The 22,779-nt window shown below is 36.0% G+C and overlaps 1 protein-coding gene across 1 annotated transcript in view; it reads right to left on the reverse strand.

Moving 5' to 3' along the window:
* The window catches only part of ALMS1 (ALMS1 centrosome and basal body associated protein), a 161,781-nt gene that overhangs the window by 119,814 nt on the left and 19,188 nt on the right, over nt 1-22,779 (reverse strand). Inside the window, exon 4 of the mRNA XM_058428814.1 lies at nt 7,652-9,516. Within this exon, the coding sequence (XP_058284797.1) occupies nt 7,652-9,516 (1,865 nt within the window). The remainder of the gene's footprint in view (nt 1-7,651; nt 9,517-22,779) is intronic.

The raw sequence follows: 22,779 nt of genomic DNA on the forward strand, positions 1-22,779 counted from the left end.
TGGCTTATATCGAAAAGACAGGCAATAACAAATGCTGGCGAAGATGTAGAGAAAAGGGAACCCTTGTATACTATTGCTTGGAATGTAAATTAGTGCAATCGCTAAGGAGAATAGTTTGAAGGTTCCTTAAAAAAACTAAAAACTGAGCTACAATATGATCCAGCAATCCCACTGCTGAGTATATATCCAAAAGAAAGGAAATCAGTATATGGAAGACTGATTTTGTTACTCAAAAGCAATCTACAGATTCAGTGCAATCCCATGTTTGTTGCAGCACTGTTTGTGGTAAGCTAAGATTTGGAAGCAGCCTATGTGTCCATCAATAGATGGATAAGAAAATGTGGTACATATACACAGTGGAGTACTATTCAGACACAGAAAACGATGAGATCCAGTCATTTACAACAATATGGATGGAACTAGAGATCATTACGTTAAATGGAATAAACCAGGCATAAAAAGACAAACACTGCATGTTCTCACTTATTTGTGGGATCTAAAAATCCAAACAATTCAACTCATGGACATAGAGAGTAGAAGGATGGTTACCAGAGGCTGAGAAGGGTGGTGAGGGGTTTGGGGAGAGATGGGGATGGTTAATGGGCACACACACACACAAAAAAAATAGAAAGAATGAATAAGACCTACTATATAACACAAAAAGGTGACTATAGTCAATAATAACTGTACATTTTAAAATAGAGAGTGTAATTGGATTGTTTGCAACTCAGTGGATAAATGCTTGAAGGGATGGATACCCCATTCTTCACAATGTGCTTATTTCACACTGCATGCCTGTATCAAACATCTCATGTACCCCATAAACATATACAACTACTATGTACCAACGAAAATTAAAAAGAAAAAAAAAGAAATTTCTACAGCCACCTCAATCTTTAGCAATCACCACCCAGAGCAGTTAGCAGCCACCAACATCAAGGTAAGACTGCCACAAGCAAAAAGTAACTCACTGAAGGTTCAAATAATTGTTAGCATTTTTAAATAAAGAATTTTTAAATTAAGGTATGTACTTTTTTTAGACATAACGCTATTACACACTTTATAATAGAGTACAGTATAATGTAAACATAACTTGTATATGCACTGGGAAACCAAAAAATTCATGTGACTGGCTTTATTGCAGTGGTCTGGAACTGAACCTGCAATATATCTGAGGTATGCCTGTAAACCTATAGGCTTAAAAAAACTCAGCAAACCCTGAACAAGATGTACCAAAGAAATCTATACCTAGAAAAAGAAGACATTACATTAAAAAGACACGTACACACACTTGTACAGCAGCACAATTTGCAACTGCAAAGACATAAAAACCTAAGTGCCCATCAACCAATGAGTAGATAAAGAAAATGTGGTATATATACACCACGGAATACTACTCAGCCATAAAAAGGAATGAAATAATGTCTTTTGCAGTAACTTGGATGGAGCTGGAGGCCATTATTCTAAGTGAAGTAACTCATAAAAACCTAAGTGCCCATCAACCAATGACAATTTTTAAATTAAGGTAGGTACATTTTTTTAGACATAACGCTATTATACACTTAATAGAGTACAGTATAGTGTAAACATAACTTGTACATGCACTGGGAAACCAAAAAATTCATGTGACTGGCTTTATTGCAGTGGTCTGGAACTGAACCTGCAATATATCTGAGGTATGCCTGTAAACCTATAGGCTTAAAAAAACTACATATTGGGTATGGTGTGCATACTACTCGGGTGATGGGTGCACTAAAATCTCAGAAATCACCACTAAAGAACTTATCCATGTAACCGAAACAATCTTTACCCCAAAAACGATTGAAATGAAAATTTAAAAATTAAAAAAAAGAAGAAACCCATATCTAGAAGCATAATCAATGTGCTGGAAAAAATTAAAATAATTAGAGAAAAATGACACATTGTTCTTACATAGAGAACAATGACTCAGATGACTATGAATTTTTTGTCAGAAACCATGGAATCCAGAAGGAAGGAGCATATTTTTTAAGTGCTGAAAGAAAAGTACTGCCAACCCAATCACATGATCCATTTAAAAATCAATTAATTGGACTTGATCAAAAGGAATCACCTTTGTTCGTTGAAAGACTTTGTTAAGAGGATAAGAAGACAAGTCGCATACTGTGAAGAGATATTTGCAAATAACATATCCAGAAAAGACTCGTATCCAGAATGTATTAAGAACTCTCAAAACTCACCAATAAGAAAGCAAAAACCCTATTTAAAAAGCACTTCACCAAAGAGGATGGTAAATAAGCTCTTGAAACGATGTTCATAATAATTAGCCATTAAGGAAGGACATGCAAATTAAAACTATGTTGAGATACCACTGTACAACTATAAAAGTGGCTAAAATATATTGACAATTTACGCATTGGTGAGGATGTGGAGTAACTAGAATGCTCACCCATTGCTAGCAGGAATGCAAAATGATACAGACACTCTGAAAAACTAGTATTAGTTTAGCTCTGAATAATTCTTACAAAGTTAAATATACACCTATACCATATAACTCAGGAATCCTCTTCCTTAGTATTTACTGTAGAGAAACAAAAACCTGTATATAAATGTTTACAGCAGTTCTAATTTTAATGGTCCCAAACTAGAAACAACTCAAACATCCTTCAGTGAGTGAATGGATAAATGAACTGAATTACAATAAAATATTATTGCTTTTAATAAAGCAATACAAAAGCACTACTGATCCACACAAGATGGATGAGTCAAATGCATTTTGCAAAGTAAAAAAATCAGACCCAAAAGGCTGTTACGTATTGTATGATTCCATTTGTGTGACACTCTAGAAAGGCAAAACTCCAGGGAAGAAAACAGACCAGGGACTGCCAGGGGTGAGGGATCAGGTGAAAGACTGTCTCCAAAGGAACGGCATGGGGGAATTTGGGGATTGATGGAACTGCTCACATGAAACTGTAGCAATGGATAGAATTGTAAAGCACAGAAAGTGAAGTTTATAAGTACGTAAATTTTTAAAGGTCAACCAGGATATGAGGCAAAGGTGGAATGCAGAATGTGACTAATGACTCTAACTATATTATAAATGAATCACATACTCATACTGAAGAATATGCTGAAGGGAGATGCTGACTTAAGAAACTTTAGCAAACAGCATTTTTGTCTAGATATTTTAATGATTTAAATTCGAAACTGCAGATTAACACTGTACTCTAGATGCAGAATTTGTTTTCCATGTGGGTATGGGCTATGAATTCTGAAACTACTTTATTTATATACTAGGGTAAATATATTACAGAAAATGAGAGGCAGTTTTATCGCTATTAGAGACAGAAGTTACAAATAATGAAAGGGGAAAGGCTAGAATCAACTCTGTGGATCTGTACTGGAGTCAGAGGTATCAATATGGACACACGATTTAAAACACACACACACGTTAAAAGATACAGATATGAGTATACACATAAGTTTACAAATCTACCTATATTTCTTAGCTTTATTCACTGAGAAAGACTAGACACAGCAACATCCCACCAGCAATGAGCATGCCAGGTACTTACATCTTGCTTTCTAAATACTATACTCCTTCCTCCCTTCAAAAATAAGAGGGTTTTTTTGGCTGGGCATGGTGGCTCACATCTGTAATCCCAGCATTTTGGGAGGCCGAGGTGGGCAGATCACCTGAGGTCAGGAGTTCAAGACCAGCCTGGCCAACATGGTGAAACCCTGTCTCTACTAAAAAATACAGAAAATTAGCTGGGCTTGGTGGTGCAGACCTGTAATCCCAGCTACTCTGGAGGTTGAGGCAGGTGAATTGCTTGAACCCAGGAGGTGAAGGTTGCAGTGAGCCAAGATCACGCCACTGCACTCCAGCCTGGGCGACAGAGCAAGACTCCGCCTCAAAAAGAAAGAAAACAACAACAACAACAACAAAAAAAGAGGGTTTTTTAATCAAACAGTTGATTTCAGCTCTGGGGCAGGGTACAGGAGCCAACCTAAAAGTGCTCTAAATAGCTAAAAAGAGAACTTGAGCAACAAAATAGTAATGGTAGCATTGGATTATAATCCAAATAATGAAATAAACACTCATGAGCCTACAGAAATGTAAATAAATAACCTAGGGCGGAATAAATGAGGGAAGAACAATTCTCCTTACAAAAGAATTCCAATTAACAAATGTAGAAGAGATGAAAGACATAAAAAAATTAAAACACCGGAGTAATAACTGCTACAGCCAAGATCCACTCATGAATGCTAAAATTAGTGGTCAAAGTTTAAACAGAAACAGGTTACTTGTATAGTCTAACAAAATCTCCCTCAAATGTTTAGTATCTCCAAAGGAAAAACAGTAACTTTACAGTGGAGAATCCTAGCAGATACCACTTTAGCCAAGTGACCAAGGTTAACATCACCAGTAATGTATATCAACATAATGTGCTCTCTGTTGTGATGTACTGAGAATGCACAACCCTAATCTAACCTTGAACCATCAAACAATGCTAAATTGAAGAAGCTTCTTCAAAATAACTGATTAGCACTCTTCAAAGTGTCAAGGTCATGAAAGACAAAAGACTGGGAAACTGTCATAGATTAGAGGAGTCTAAGACATGACAACTAAAATGCAAGATGGAATCCTGGGTTGGATCTGAAACAAAAAAGGTTCATTTGTGGAAAAACCTGGTGAGATCAATGTTAGACTATATAGTTTTATACCAATAATAATTTCTTATTTTGATAAATATTTTATGGTTATGACGTTATGGTAAGATGTTAACATAAATGGAAGCTTCAGTAAAGGTTACATGGACAACCTCTAAGATGTCCCCCAATGACGCCTACCTCCTGGTATTCGGGACCTTGTGGAATTCCCAACCCTTGGGTGAGAGCTTTAGACAGTGACTCATTTCTACTGAAAAGAATGTGGCAGAGGTGACAGGATGACACATCCAAGGGTAGGTTACAAAAACTGTGGCTTTTGTTTTGGGCACCCTCTCTTGCCCTCTCACTGACTCACTAAGGGAAGCTTAGGTGCCATATTATATGAGTGCCTTATAGAATCAAAAAGCCCGTGTCTCTGGCCAAAGCCATGGCCATGTGAGTGAGGCTGGAAGCACATCCTCTCAGGCAAGCCCTGTGATGAGACCACATACCTTGCAGCCAATACCTTGTTTGCAACCCTGTGAGACAACCTAAGCCAGAAGTACCCAAATAAGCTACATTTAGATTTCTGACCTACATAAATTTTCAGATGTTTATTAAGTTGCTACATATCAGGCTAACATGACACACAGCAATAGATAATACAGAAACTCTCTGTGCTATTTCTGCAACTCCTCTGTAAGTCTAAAATTATCTCAAAATGAAAAAGCTTGAATATATTTTATACACATACTTTATAAATATTTTATACACACATACTTCATAATTTTTTTTTTTTTGAGGCAGAGTCTCGCTTTGTTGCCAGGCTGGAGTGAAGTGGTGCAATCTTGGCTCACTGCAGCCTCTGCCTCCCAGGTTCAAGCAATTCTCCTGCCTCAGCCTCCTGAGTAGCTGGGATTACAGGCGTGCACCACCATGCCCAGCTAATTTTGTATTTTTAGTAGAGATGGGGTTTCTCCATGTTGATCACGCTGGTCTCAAATTCTCAACCTCAGGTGATCCGCCCACCTTGGCCTCCCAAAGTGCTGGGATTACAGGTGTGAGCCACCGCACCGAGCCCTTTATAAATATTTTATAAGGTATTATATATATATTTACTTATATATATGTTTTATGCATCTGTGTGTGTGCGTGTGTGTGTGTGTGTGTGTGTGTGTGTGTAGTTTGAATTATTTATGGACTGTGGAGTTCGATAAACCTAGGTTCAAATGCCACCTCCGATGCTCAATGGCCATGTGATCTTGGGCAAAATATTTTCTCTAAGTCTCAGGTTTTTTAAATCCACAACTGAGGTAATAATATCTATTTCTGATTATTACACTAAGTATAATATAAGCATCCACTACAAATGTACACCCTGAACCAATGGCATTATTGTTAGTTCATATATATAATCATTATTATTTTCTTCTCATTCATAGCTTTATCTGATTTTTAAGGTATTCAGAACAATATCTTAGCATTTAACCTTTGAAGAGTTTAAAAATTGTATATGAAATTGTCAATGTTTTAATTTCTAAACTTTTTTTTTTTTTAAGTATCAATACTGACCAGCCTTGCCAACATGGCAAAACCTCGTCTCTACCAAAAATACAAAAATTAGCCAGGCATGGTGGTACACACCTGTGGTCCCAGCTATTCAGGTGGCTGAGGTGGGAGAGGAACCCAGGGGGCGGAGGTTGCAGTGAACTAAGATCACATCACTGTACTCTGGCCTGGGTAACAGAGCGAGATGCTGTCTCAAAGAAAAAAATTTTTAAAGGTATCATTACTGATCTCTATAGCACTCTACTATTTTTAACATTGAAATCAGAGATTGACCTTGTTTTTTTGCCCCAATCTATTATCTCAATCCCTAACTTTTAGAGCTAGAAGGGACTTTTCAGCATTCCAACCCTTTCCTTCTACATGAGTGCCAAGGATATTAAATCAGTTGTCCAGGATCGTGGTTAGAAGTGTTGGAATTAGGGTTCAAATTCTAGGACAGAGTACTGTGTAGGGGAAGAAATCCTTACTTTGATTAAACAGAATGCATTTGAATGCTCTTTCTCTTGCCTACAAACATCTTTTGGCACAAGTAACAGTCAGCATCTCAGTTTCCCAGTAGGAAAGTAGAGATCTCATCACCTGCTTCATAGGATCATGATGAGAACTAATTAAGATAGCCTATCTAAGTTCCTTATTGCCATGACTACTACCACATGTAGATTATGAATAAACATTTCTCTCTTCCTCCTTTCCAAGCCTAGTGCTCTCCACTGTGGTATGATGCCTCTTAAAATACTAAACATACAGGTAGTTCTGCTTCACCATATTGTAAGAGGCTCATTAAAGTAAAACTGAATTAATGGCAAAGTGCTAAAATTGGGCTGAATAATATAAATCTAACGGACTTATCCCTGAATTGAGTTTCCTTTCCTACAATACTCTATGAGGTGGGGCATCATATCAGGGAGCACATTATGTTGACAGATGTTTTACTGGTGATGCTAATCTTCATCATTTGACTAAACTGGTATCTGCCAGGATTTTCCACTGTAAAGCCACTTTCTTTGTAAATACTAAATATTTGAGGGAAGTCATAAAATGGAACCAGAGAGCTGGAGAAGAGAGAGAGAGAGGGAGAGCGGAAGAGAGAGAGCGACCAAGCACCCGTGTACGTGTGTGCAACCTCCAAAGGAGATCTTCAGCATATGTCCAACACAGTAAATCAGTATCATTGGATGATCAAAGATTCTTTTCAAGGTCATTCAATTTTTTAAAACACTTGATGTCAAGTCTTGCCAAAAGCCCTCTGAAAGTATAAACGCATTACTGTCATATGTTCTCTCTTACTTAACACATTTATTCTTTGAAAGACTTGTAGTAATTAGCCAGACACAACCTCCACTCAGAGAAATCACACTGCCTTTCCCCCAAGAACCGATATCTACTTAAGTATTTCAAACCCTTTATCACAAAGTCCATCCAGGTTGCTTGTTATCACAATGAGACTCACCGATCTGCAGATACTGGGGTCCCCTCTGGATTGGAATGTCCTTCGAAATCTGAAATGTTCACTTGTATTTGCCTTGAGGTTACTATCTGGCTATTCTGAGAAGGTATGGTTTTCAAGTCCTGAGTAATAGTGTTACTGTCTAGAAGAGAAGGCTGTACGACTTGGAAATCCAGTGAAGATTTAGGTCCTAGAAAACCTAAAGATTCTTGATCCTGTGCTACAGGTTTACTGGTCAATAATTTGGAGGTTGGTTCCAGTGATCTCGAAGATACAGTATGTAAGTCAAAATTAAACTCACTATTCATCCTCGCTTTAGAAGCAGCATCCAATGAATGGAATCTGTTATTTAAAGTTCCACTATCCAACTTGGAAGAAGTCTTGGGACAAAGAGTTATACGAACACAAGAAAGTGCTTTTCTATTTGAAGGAGGAGTAGATGCAGATGTTGCTAATGTACAGTGATTTGGGGCTGACTGGGAGACCACAGTATTGAACTTGGCTTCAACATTTATATTAGAAATGTGTGATTTAGGCTTATGTTGATTATTCTTTTCCACTACACAATCCTGACCTTGAGGAAGGGGAAAATGGTGTTTATTCATTTGGTCTTCTACAACTGGCACTTTGGTTTGGCATTGTTCAAGAGAAATGGGAGAAGAAAGGTCTGAAGCTATAGAATCCTGACCTTGAGGAAGGGGAGAATGGTTTTCTCTCATTTGATGATCTACATGTAGGGCTTTGCACTGTTCAAAGAGTTCTCGTTGTTCAAGAAAAATGCAAGAAGGAAGGTCTGGAGCTACATAATCCTGATGTTGAGGAGAGGGAGAATGGTGTTTCCTCACACAGTCATCTGCATGTGGGGCTTTGCTTTGTTCAAAGAGCTCTCGTTGTTCAAGAAAAATGCAAGAAGGAAGATCTGGAGTTACAGCTACATTCTTCTCTTTTACTCCTAGTCTGGAACTCGATCTGCCTACTCCTAGGGTGGAACTTAGTCTGCCCGTGCTAATAAGGGTATGGTTATCAGAAATTTGAGTTTCCTTGAAATTGCTACAATTTGCACTGGTACTGGGCTCAGAATGACTGCCTGTAAAATCTGATGTTTCTAAGGGTTTTTCTTCTTGAAAAGAATGCTCAAAATCAACAGGTAATTTTTTGCTTTGCCTTCTACCTTCTGCTAAAATAGTCACTTCTTTATCTGGTGAATTACTATGCATTTTAAATGATGAAGGGGAAGAGGTTTTCTGTTTAAGATCTCTAGGAGGATTTTGTTCTTCAGTGAAATGAGAATTAAATACCCCCACAGATGCTCCAGTACACCGGCTACCTTCAGTAACACCAACCTTAACAACAGAGGAATTAGAAATGCATTTAGAATGTCGGTGAGACGAAACAGTGATGGAGGTAGAAAACTTTTTCACGGGTTCTGGGGATGACATTTGTGATGAAGAATGAAAATCCACTTCTTTAGGTGGCACAAAAGCAGGTTCTACTAATTCTGACAGCCAAGGGACCATCTTTTCATGGAATGGCATTCGAAGACCTTTGCTGATTTTGAATTCATCAGGTATAAAGTTTTGAAATGGAGAATGACTTTTTAACTGCAAGGAATTCCAAACTTTGAAATGGGAGTTGTTCTGGTCTAAGGATGCAGAAAGGTTGATGTGCTTGGCTCTGCATGATGATGGGCTCTGCCATCCTCTGGTCATTTCTGAGGGTTCAGCAGATCTGAAAGCACAAGGGTGGCTATCTAGTTGTGGATGTTCAGAAGTTAGAGTCCGGGAACATCCTTTTTCATGGCTCTCAATAATAATGTGACTACATACAGCTTCTGGCTTGCATCCCATTCCCCGTGGACTCTGTAAACCCTAGAAGATATAAACAAGCAGGTTCTTATTTGAAGTAGTCCAAGTAGTTATATACAAATCAGTTTTATACAAATCAGTTTTATACCCACGCTAAGATTAGACCATGAAGGTCATGTCATTCTTTTATAATATAACAGGACAAAGAGCACAGCAAGAAAAAAGACAGTTAACTACAGAATAAAATGGCTCACAATGATTAAGACCACTCAGAGAGTTCTTCTAAAAAATTTCCACTAAAGTAAACAGCAAAGATTACTACTGTCCACCAGTAAGTATTCTCACCTTTCTTTTAATAATAGAAATCCCTTACTCAAATGTTTGCTAGCCACATAGTCACCAAGTGGGAGACATTTCCTGTTTCTTCTGCAGCTAGTTGTAACCACATTACTAGGTTAAGGCCAATGGGATATGAATGAAGGCATCAAGTACAACTTCTGCTTCCTGTCCTTAAAATCAATTTCTTGACCTGCATGTTCCCCCAATATCACCACCACTATCATCACTATTTTTCTTGCCTGCTGAAAATGGTAATGCATGGAACAACCTTGGAAGTCATGTGTAAGACAGCTTAGTTGTCCAGCCAGCTTGGGTCCCTGGATGACATCAAGGAACAGAGCTCACTTTCCTAACATGAACAATTACATGAAAAAATAAAATTCTATCTTATTTGAGCCACTCTATGTTTGGCTATTACAGAAGCCTGACCTACATCCTAATATTTTACCCCTAAGAATGGGGGGAAAAAAAACCAAGACCTTGTTTCCTGGCACATAGCATCAGTACTCAAAGCTATCATAAATACAACATTTCTTTGAGGTTTCTGTGTTTTACCTATAAAGTCATTATAACTTGGCATTCTATTTGATGATATAGCCACATCTGATTTCAGATAAAAATATTTTAAATTATGCTGCAACTCCCCAGGTGATGGAATAGATATATTTTTGATGGCAGTGGCATCCCATCTGGAGTGGCTGCTGCAATGATGCCAGCTGCAGTGGGGAAGGAGCAGCTAGGGCTGCTCGCTCTACCGAGCTGGTGGGAGCCAGGAACAGGCAGAAGCCCCACTCCCTTCTGAGTTGGAGGGGCGGGAACCCTACCCTCCTGGACACAGCTGCAGCTGCCCAGTCACAGCTGTGGACCCACCACTGCACTCTCATGGATCTTGGAACTCCCCCTGGCCCCTGCAGGCTCAGAAGTGCCTGCTCCCACTGCCAGGCCTCTCCCCACTCCTGGTTCCCGCTCCAATTACAGAGCAAAGTTGAGGCCAAGCCCAGGCACTGTCGCGACCCAGCCAGGTGTGCGCACACTTGGGACAGCACTGACACACCAGTCCAGAACATATAAAGGACACTTACAACTCAAGAACAACAACAACAAAACCTGATTCAAAGATAGGCAAAAATAATAGACATTTCTCCAGAGAAGGTATACAACTGGCCAACCAAAAATGAAAAGAAGCTCAATATTACTAATCATAAAGAAAATGAAAATCACCACCACAATGAGACATCACTTCAGACCTGTTAGAATAGCCATTATTAAGAAGGAAACAAACAAACAAACAAACAAACAAACAGAAAATAACAAGTATTGGCAAGGATGTGGAGAAATTAGTACCCTCGAACACTGCTGGTGGGAATGTAGCAGTGTAGCCCTTATGGAAAACAGTATGGATCTTCCTCAAAAACTTAAAAATAGAATGATTATATGATCCAGGAATTCCACTTCTGGGTCTATACCCAAAAGAAGTGAAAGCAGGATCTTGAAAACATAATTATAACAAGCATGTTCACAGCAGCACTATTCACAATAGCCAAATGGCAGAAGCAACTCAAGTGTCTATCAACAGATGAATGGATAAACTTTTGTTTGTGGCATACACATACAATGGAATAATATAATCTTAAAAAAGAAGGAAATTCTGACCTTCTTCTGGTTAAAATTCTGGGTGAATTTTAAGAATATACTACTGAATGAAATAAACCAGTGGCAAAAAGACATATACTGTGTGATTCTGCTACTATAAAGTACCTAGAGTAGCCATATTCATAGAGGCAGAAAGTAGAATGGTGGTTGCTAGGGCCTAAGGGGAAGGGGAAAATGCGGAGTTGTTGTTTAATGAATATAGAGTTTCAGTATTACAAGATTTAAAAAGCTACAGAGATTGGTTAAACAACAATATGAATGTACTTAACACCACTGAACCATACACTTAACAATGGTTAAGATGATAAATTTCATGTATATTTTATTACAATTAAAAAAATAAAAATTTTAATTGCCTCAAATAGAACCACAGATCTAATATAAAAACTAAAACTAAATCTCTCAGAAGAAAACGCTAAATCTTTGTGACCCTGGGTTATGTACTGATTTCTTAGATATGTCACCAAAAGTGCAAAGAATAAAAGTCTGATAAGTTGGAGTTCATCAGAATTTAAAACTTTTGTGTATCAAAGGTCACCATCAAGAAAGTAAAAAAGTCTACAGAATGGGAGAAAATATTGGTAAGTCCATAAATCTGCTAAAGGTCTAATATCCAGAATATAAAAAGAATGCTTGCAATTCAACAAATTTGTAAAGTGATAAATTTATAAACGGGTAAAGAATTTGAATAGGTATTTCATCAGAAAAGATAAATGACCAACAAGTACATGAAAAGATGTTCAACACCATTAGTTGTTAGAACTAAGTAAAATAGTTGTTAGAACTAAGTAAAAAACACAATAAATACCCCTTAACACCCAACCAGGCTATAATCAAAAAGACAGAAAAAGACAAATGTTGGAAAGGATATGGAGAAATTGAAACCCTCATATACTGCTCATGGGAATGTAAATAGTGCAGCTACTTCAGAAAAAAGTTTAGAAGTTCCTCAACATGTTAAACATGGAGTTACTATATGTCTCAGTAATTCTGTTAGGTATATACCCCAGAGAAATGAAACACCCACCCTAACAGATAAACACTTACTATGTTCACAGCAGCACTATTCACAATGGCCAGAGTGGAAAATCAAAATGTCTACCAACTAATGAGTAAACAAAATATCTATACAATGAAATATAATTTGGCAATAAAAAGGGATGAAGTACTGATTCACATTACAACATGAATGACTCTTGAAAACATTATGCTAAGTAAAAGAAGGCAGTCACAAAAGATCATATATTACAATTCTGTTTATATAAAATGTCCAGAATTGGCAAAAAAGAATTGGGAGAGAAAGTGGACTGTGTTTGCCTGGGGCTAGGGAATTGGGGGAGAGGGGCGAATGACAACAAAGTTCTAAAATTATGCTATTGTAAAATTCTATAAATAAACTATACACTTTAAATGGGCAAACCTTATGTATTACAGTAAACTATACTGAGATAAAGATGTTATGAAATTACTGGTTAGCTAAAATATGTCTTTTACTAATTTCCAGAGACTATTTTACAATTAAAATTATCTCTTCTCAATAGATCTACATGAGTTTTATCAGGTTATATTATTCTCTCATCATCCAGCTTAATGACACATCAGCCAGGTGCAGTGGCTCAAGCCTGTAATACCAGCACTTTGAGAGACTAAGGTGGAAGGACAGCTTGAGCTCGGGAGGCGGACATTGCAGTGAGCTATGATCCAGCCACTACACTCCAGCCTGGGTGATGGAGCAAGACCTTGTCACAAACAAACAAACAATGTCAAAGACTTCATATAACAAACCAAAAAAGAAATAAGTAGTTCTTCACCATCATGTAAACCAATACACACATACACACACACACACACACACACACACACACACAGAGTCAACAAGCACTAAAAAGTAAAAATCTACTTTCTACATATAAAAGAAATGTATTACCATGTGATACAAAACTTACTTAAAGATCAATAAGCTTTTGGAAACACTTGTTTAAAAAAATAGTTGTCTCAATTTTTTTAATATATAAATTACTACTGTATTTATGGCAGGAATAACTTTGTAAGAAGCTCATAGTTTTGTATTTTATGACTTCAAAACCAGATTTAAAAAAAATCTGTTAAAGCTGACTTCATTAGGGAAAGTATATTTCTACTAATAGAACCAACACCTATGCTAAATATTTAACAATTTGACTATAATGTGTCATGGTGTGGGTCTCTTTGAGTTTAACCCATTTGAAATTCATTTTTCATCAAATTAGGGAAGTTTTCAACCATTATTTCTTCAAATGTTATTTCTGCCCCTTTCTCTCTCTCTTCCCACTAAGAATCCCCTAATGCATATGTTGGTATGCTTGGGGATGTCCCATAGCCCTGTTCATTTTCTTTATTCTTTTCTCTTTCTGCTCCTCGAATGAATAAATCAACTGACCTTTCTTCAAGTTCACTGATTTTGTTCAGACAACTCAACTCAGCTATTGAATCCCTCTAAAGAATTTTTGTTACTGTACTTTTCAGCTGCAGAATTTCTGTGTTTCCTTTTTATAATTTCTCTGTCGATATTTCTTTTTGGTGGGAAATCCTTTCCTTGGTTTCCTTTAGTTCTTTGCTGATGGTTTTGTTCAGCTCATTGAGTACTTTAAGGTGGGCTTCCTCAGGGATAGTTTCATTAATTTCTCTTTTTTCCTCTGAATGAGTCACACTTTTTTATTTCTTTGCATGCCTTATAATTTGTTGAAAACTGGACATATTGAATATCATAAAGTGACAACTCTGGATACTGGATTCTCCCCTTTCCCTGGAGTTTGCTGTTACTGCTTGTTGTAAGTGTTGTTTAGTGACTATTTCATAAAGCTTACATTCTTTGTTGTGCATGGAACTGAAGTCTGTGCTCACTTAGCTTCAGGGTCAACTACTATTTTGACAGTTTCCTTAAACACCTGCAGCCAAGGAAAGAGAAAAGGTAATAGGAAAGAAAAAAAACACTCCCAGTCTTTTTTGCTCTGTGTTGGGGCATTCCATCAAACCTAAGCCAGGCTGTTTACAACTATATCTTAGCCTTCACATCCTACTTAGGCAGAGCCTGAAGGTCAGCTAGTGGTGAAAGCTTAGGGTCTTTTCAAGCCTTCTCTGAGGAGTTGTCCAATCCTAGGCATGTGCATAGCATTCGCAATTTCTCAGCATACACAAATGCATTTAAAAGTCCTTATACCACCCCATCTCCTTTTCAGCTGTTCCTTCCTGGCTTTTTGTCTACCTATTCATTGTCCTAATTTTTATTCCCAGACTCAGGCTTCTACAGCTGATACTCTGGCTTTTAAATACTTTTGACACATGATGACAGACAAGCCACCCCAGTCCCAGGAAAGCTCTGAGTTGTGTAAAACAAAAGGAAGCTCTATGCTGGTCCTTCAGATACTTCAGACAGGTTAAAACGATCACAATTTTTTGAGAGCAAGATCTGTACTAATCCTTCTGGTGCTAACAGCCTGCACCATGAGTGCAAGCTGCTGTCTTCAAAGTCATTGTTAATCTAGGCACAAGGAATGGTAGGTGAGCAATTTAAGGTGCCATAGTGTTCTCTTTCTGCGGCGCTACAGCTCCCTACTTTTCCTGGTTTTTAATGTTAACTAAATTCCAGAGTTCTATGAAAACTAATTCTGGAAGCTTATTAGGTGTTTTTGTAAGAGCCCTAGAGTTCCCTACTCCACCATATTATATGACTTTTCTCACAAATGTCTTATATGCATAACAAAAGTATTTGACTTTGATTTGCTGATTGCAAATTTCAAATACACATTCTTTATCATATTTGAGGTATTATTCTACTATAAAGAAATATTCTACTCTAAAGAAATATTTTTAATTATAGATTTTATTTTTATTCCCGAATACTTTTTGGAGCTTAATGAAATAATTATGATTTCTCCATTAAATCTACTAATGTAAAAACTTGTTTATAAATTTCCTAATATTAAACTATCTGCTTTCCCTGTGATACCTATGTAACATCAGTTCCCAATTTCCCCTTCCTCCCAGTCCTTGGCAATCACCATTCTACTCTCTGTTTTCTAAATTTGACTATTTTTAGATATTTCATATAAGTGAAATCATTCAGTATTTGTCTTTCTGTGACTGGATTCTTTCACATAGTGTAATGTCTTACAGGGTCATCCATGTTGTCACATACAGCAGGACTTCCTTAAGACAGAATAATATTCCATTGTATGTATATACCACATTTTCTTTATCCATTCATCTATCGATGTTTATACATCTTGTTTATATATCTTGGCTACTGTGATTAATGCTATTGTGAACATGGGACCTCCTCAAGATTCCGATTTCATTTCCTTTGGATATGTACCCAGAAGTGGGATCATATGGTAATTCTATTCTTATTTTTTAAGGAATCTCCATACTATTTTCCACAGCAGCTACACCATTTTACATGCCCATCTACAGTGTACAGGGTTCTAATTTCTCCATATCCTCTCCAACACTTGTTACCGTTTGTTTTGTTTTGATATCAGCCATCCTAACAGATATGAAGTGTTAAGTCACTGTGGTTTTGATTTGCATTTTCCCTATGATTAGCGATGTTGAATATCTTTTCATATACAGCACCTTACACATTTATATGTTTTAAGAAATGTTCATTCAAGTCCTTTACCCATGTTTTAACCAGGTTATTTGTTTTTTGTTTTGGGGATTTTTTTTTTTTTTTTTTTTGCTGTTGAGTTGCAGGTGTTCCTTATATACTTTGGATATTAACCCCTCATTAGATACATGGTTTGCAAGTATTTTCTCCTATTCCATAGATTACCAGTTCATTCTCTTAACTGTTTTCTTTGCTGTGCAAAAGCTTTTTAATTTGATGCAGTCCTGTTTGTCTATTTTTTTAATTGTTTTTGCTGTAGCTATAAGTTGTTTTCTGTTAAGACTTTGGTAACCACAAAGAAAATACCTACAGAAGATACACGAAAGAAAAAATAAAAAAAGGAAGGATCAAAGCAAAATCAACAAATCACAAAGGAAGACAGCAAGAGAAGAGAAAAGGGACAAAAGAACTACAAGAAAGAAAATAATTACAAAATGGAACTAGTAAGTCTTTCTCTATCAATAACTACTTTAATGTAAATGGAGTAAACTCCCTAATCAAAAGACATATAGTGGCTGAAAATTTTAAAAATAAGATCTAACTATATACTATCTACAAGAGACTCACTTTAGATTTAAGGACACACAGGCTAAAAGTGAAGGAATAGGAAAATATATTCCATGCAGATAGCAACCAAAAGAGCACAAGTGTGGCCATACTATGAGACGATATAGACTTTAAATAAAAAACCATCCCAAGAGACAAAGAAGGTCATATGATAAAAGAGTCAATTCATTAGGAAGATATCACAAGTATAAACATATATACACCCAACATTAGAGTACCTAAATATATAAAGCAAACACTGACAGAACTGAAGGGAAAAATAGCAATACAATAGAAGATGTCAGTACCCCATTTTCAATAATGAATAGAACACACATATACTGAATATTCCACCTAACAGCTGCAGAAAACAGTCTTCTCAACTGCACACAGAACATTCTCCAGGATAGATCACATATTAAGTCATAAAACAAGTCTGAACAAATTTAAGAAGACTGAAATGATACCAAGCTTTTTTTCCCAAGCACAAGAGACTAAAATTAGAAATCAGTAACAGAAGGAAAACTGGGAAAATCACAATTATGTGGGAATTAACAACACACTGTTAAAACAACCAGTGGATCAAAGATGAAATCAAGGAAAATTAAAAAAAAGACAAAAACACAACAAATGAAAACTTACAGGATGAAGCAAAATCAGGACTAAGAGGGAAGTTTCTAATGATAATTGCCTATTTTTAAAGGAAGAAAGATCTCAAATAAGCAATTCAACTTTACACCTCAAGGAACTAGAAAAAAAGAACAAAACTAAGCCCAAAGTTAGCAGAAAGAAGGAAAGAATAAAAATTAGAGCAGAAATAAAAAATAGAAAAACAGGAAGAAATCAACTAAATTGTTAGTTTTTGAAAAGGTAAAAACAATGTTAACATTTAGCTAGACTAAGAAAAAACTAGAAGACTCAAATAAATAAAATCAGCAATAAAAGTGGAGACATCACACTGATGTGAAAGATTCACAATTTCAGGTATGTCTTCTGAGGTTTTTGTTAATGTCCTCAAGTAAATTAGGAAGTTTTTATTAGTGTATTAGAACTGTTTATACAGCACAGGAGTTATCCATTACTTGATAGCTTGAGTCACCCATACAAACATCTATCTAAGTCAGGCATTGTTTTTTTCTTTTTGTTAAGAATATACCAAAAAGTTGATAGAATGTTAAAATAAACATGTGAATTCCTTCTATTTAGATTCAACAATTGTCGAACATTTTCCGCTATCCCTCCACAAAGCTTTATCCCTCCACAAAGACACTGTGATTTGACACTTCAACCCTAAATAATTCACCTATCATATAACCACAATGTCATTATCACACCCAGGAAATACTTCATGTTACCTAATATTGAGGTAGGTCAGGTACTTTTCTTGGAAGCTAAATGTTTGATCAATAAAGTTTTTCTCTCTCATCATATTTAATCTATTACACGCTTCTGTTTAATTACATTATCTAAGAAAATCAGTCATTTCATGAAAATTTTATACCTAACAAGTTATACATTATATTCTCTTATTATTTCAAATTTTCTAAGTGGTATATCTGGCATGCTCCTTTTCATTTATAACATTGTATGTTTTTCCTTCTCATCTTCTAGCTAGTCAGAGCTTGTCTTTTGATTTGGAATTTTTCCAAGGTCCAAATCTAGATTTTAATGCTCAATTCTATCATTTTTCTGTTTTCTAGTTCATTAACTGATAGATTTTATTTTATAATTTCCTTCTTACTACTTTCGTAGTTTGGTTTGGTTTATTTTAGAGTACAAGTAAAGTTTATTTCATGGTTTTTTTTCTAAACTTGTTGAGTTACTGGTCCATATACTAAATGATATAAAGTACTGACTTCAAACTTCTTTTTTTTTTTTTTTTTTTTGAGACGGAGTCTCACTGTCGCCCAGGTTGGAGTGCAGTGGCGCAATCTCGGCTCACTGCAGGCTCCGCCTCCCGGGTTCACACCATTCTCCTGCCTCAGCCTCCCGAGTAGCTGGGACTACAGGCACCCGCCACCTCGCCCGGCTAATTTTTTGTATTTTTAGTAGAGACGGGGTTTCACCGTGTTAGCCAGGATGGTCTTGATCTCCTGACCTCGTGATCCGCCCGCCTCGGCCTCCCAAAGTGCTGGGATTACCGGCGTGAACCATCGCGCCTGGCCAAACTTCTCTTCTTCTATTACCAAACAGAAGAGAGAAGGAGAAGAGAGTATTCTGCCGAGAGAAGTCAGTAAATCACTGGGTACAGTGTGGATCTCGTTCTCATAGCATGGAAGGGGCCAAAATGATCTCAATAGTTTTTGACAACAAGTAATCTAAGAGAGTTTCCTTTAGGAGCCTATGAATGTGATTTGTTGGCCTCTGCATTTCTGTGGGGTAGAGGACAGTTAAGATAAATCCTCACCGTGGTTTGGAATTGTATCTGAACATAAAATTTGTACCTTGATGTAGAAAATAAATAGAAAAAGGACAGAAACAGGTTCCTCCTTATTGTTAATTACTTTAAAAGTAAATAAATTATCCAATCAAAAGAGATTGGCAGAATTATCCAACTATATACTGTCTACAATAGACTCACTTTATAAAATTCTAACATGCTACAACATGGATGAACCACATGAGGCTAAGTGAAATAAGCCAGTCACAAAAAGACAAGTATTGTATTATTCCATTTATAGGAAGTACTCAGAGTAATCAAAATCATGAGACGAAAAGGAAAATGGTGGTTGCCTGGGGCAGATGGGGAGACAGAATGAGAAGTTATTATTTAATGGGTATAAGTTTCAGTTTTACAAGATGAAAAGTCTTGGAGATGGATGGTGGTAGTGGTTGCACAACAATATGAATGTACTTAACACCAGTAAACTGTACACTTAAAAACAGTTAAGAGGTAAATTTTGTGTTATGTGTATTTTACCATGATAAAAAAAATTTAAAGAAACATCTGCCTTGATTCATTGAAGCAGTCTGTGCCAGCTGGATATAGAGCCTTATTAATAAATACAATGTACTTTCTATGTACTTAGGACTTCTATTAGCCTTTCAAAAGAAATTTTACTATTCTCCAATAAAAGATCTCGTAAATCTTGTTAGATTTATGCCTTGATGCTTTTTATAAAGTTTTTGCTATGATTAGAAATGGTTGCCTTAAGTTCCTTTTCTACGATTTCAATTGTATCTCTTGTTCAATGTTTCCTTTTAATTAATATATAATAAATCTTTAATAAGGTGTACAAATCTGAAGTCAGGCAGTTTATTTTTTATATGTGCTGACAGCAATGTAAATGTTGCCCATATCCAAATATACAAAAACTTCCTATATCTGAGAAGACCTCTTGTGCCTCTTCCCAGTCAATACCACACACCTGACTCCACCAGAGGTAACCATTCTTATCACTTTTCTCACCATTGATTAGTTTTTGAATTTCATATGAATGGAATTATTCAGTATGACTCCTTTGTGTCTGGCTTTTTTGCTAACCATAACGTGTGTGACAGCTTTCAAGGTTGTTGAGGCAGTAGTAGTTTGCTCTCTTTTATGGCTACACAGGATTTCACTGTATGAATAAAGCATAATTGATTCATCTATTCTACTCTTGATATACATTTATGTAGTTTTCAGTTTGGGGCTACTATAATTATTATTGACCACGTCTTCTATTGAACATATGTACTGATATTTCTTGAGTATGCACCTAAAAAGAAGTAGGAATGAAGTGTCCCAGGTTAGGCATATGTTTATCATTATGAAATAACTATAAATTATTTTAAGAGTTTTGTACCAGTTTACCTTCCCATCAGCAATAAATGACTGTTCCAGTTGCTTCATAACTTTACCAATATTTAGTATTGTTCTCTTTTTAATTTTAGCTACTCTGATATAAAGCAGTATCTCATTATGGTTAATTTGCATTACCTAACAGGCAGTGATACTGAGAATGTTTTCAAATGCTTACTGTCCACTTGGATATCTTCATTTATGAGACACCTACTGAAGTCTTTGGGTAGGAAGAATTGATTTGCATGACTTCCTTATATATTCTGAATTTATGTCCTTTATCAAATATATGTATCCGAAATACCCTCTTCCACTGTGTAGCTTGACTTTTCACTCTTCATGGTGCCTTTTGATTACCAGACATTCTTAATTTTCATGAAGAGCAATTTAGCAATCCTTTCTTTTATGGATAGTGTATTTTTGCTCGTTTAAGAAACCTTTGCCTAACCCAACATCATGAAGAGATTTTCAAGAAACTTTATTTTACCTTCCAATGTAAAGTCTATGATCCATCTCAAATTAATTTTGTAGTAAGGTATGATGTAGGGGACAGGGTTATTATAGAAATTATAACACATATAGTTATCAAGCTAAACTAAATAATACCTAACTTTTTCCCAAACAGTTAAGAAACTTGGAAAAACTTAACTCCATTTATACAGCTTCTAACCTGTAAGATATTGTTGTCATATATTTTAAGTTTATAACATTTTATCTCAGTCATGAAGGTCCTAGTATTTTTGTTTCATATACTTAAGTATTTAGCTTTATTTATCCACAGACTTAACACATCTTTTGCTCTTTAATATTTCCTACATCACAAATTTCCCATATTAGATTATTTCCCTTTAGTCTGAGGTAACCACTTAGAATTTTTTAATGAGTACTGAATGAACTGTTTTTGTCTAAAATCATTTTTATATTACCACATTCTTAAAACAGATTTTCACTGACATGCAATTCTAGGTAGATATAATTTATTTTCTTTCAGCACACTGAAGGTATCATCCTAATATATCACCTTTCATTGTTGAAAGAAATCATAATGGAAATTTAAAAATATCTGGAATGGTATAATAATAATTATATTACATATAAAACTTGTGGGTTGAAAGAGAGAGTTGGGGCTGGGAAAGAAATTCAATCTGTTGCAGGCATGATGAAGAGTGGGGCTGAGGGAGAAACATACAAGGGAGTTTAAACAAGTAAATATATGAAGGATAATGGGAGCCAAGTTTCTTACTATCAGGGAAGTGAGTTACAAATAAAGAAAGAAAAAAAGGCTAGAATAACCCTGTAGTACTGGAATGGAATTGGATGTACTAGTATAAACTCAGCTCTCATTTTACAATAAAAGTAATAGATAAGGAAACAGGCATACAGAGGAGAGGGGGGTGTGTGTAATTATGTACATACACATTGTCTGCTGAAAGGGCATAAAGGCAACAGCATCATAGTATCAATAAGCACACCAAGCATACAGATCTTAGTTTCCACATGCCACTCTCTGCTAAAAAGAACCAGGGCCCCTTGGAGAAATGGACAGCTCTAGGGTTGGTGAAAAGAAAATATAAGATATTCCTAGAGTATCTTCCTATCTCAGAAAGTGGGTGAATGCTCATGAAATGATGGGATCATGAGAAAAACACACAGGAACCAGCTTAAAATGGTTCCAATGGGCAAGTGTGGGATAATTTGAGTATCAAAATAAACAATGATAGTGATAGGTTGTGACCCTCTGAGTAAAAGAAAAATCCGAGAGTCCATAATGATATAAATAAATAAATCAAGAAGGGACACTTTTAACTTACCACAGAATTCCAATGAATGAATGTTGAAGCGATGATGGAATTTTTTTCAATAACCAAATTAAAGCTATTTTATTAATAAATTATTCAGGCAAGTATAAACACTAGATCCTAAACTAGAGATATTTACAGTCTCAAAGAATCTCTCCCTAATATTTATTAACTTATTAATTAATATGTAAAATACACAAACCAGCAGACACCACCTTAAGCAAGTGGTATGAATTAACATTACAAGTATTGAGACAAATCAACATAATGTGCCTCCCGACAAGCATGAAAAGCACATCATTCTGTCGCTTTCCTACATAAAAATCAAATCTGAATCAAATCATGATAAAACAGCAGATAAATTCAATTTGAGGGAAATCTGCAAAGTAACTAGGTTGTACTCTTCAAAAATGTCAGTCATGAAAGAAAGAAAAAACAGAAGAAACACTCTATACTAAAAAAAAAATCATTTAAAACATGACAAACACTGAAGTAATTTATAACAGGTTTTTCATCAACATTAATATCTACAGGGACATTCAAAAGCTGTATGTGACAAG

Source organism: Hylobates moloch, unplaced genomic scaffold (assembly GCF_009828535.3).
Source record: "Hylobates moloch isolate HMO894 unplaced genomic scaffold, HMol_V3 SCAFFOLD_15, whole genome shotgun sequence".
Taxonomy (NCBI): Eukaryota; Metazoa; Chordata; class Mammalia; order Primates; family Hylobatidae; genus Hylobates; species Hylobates moloch.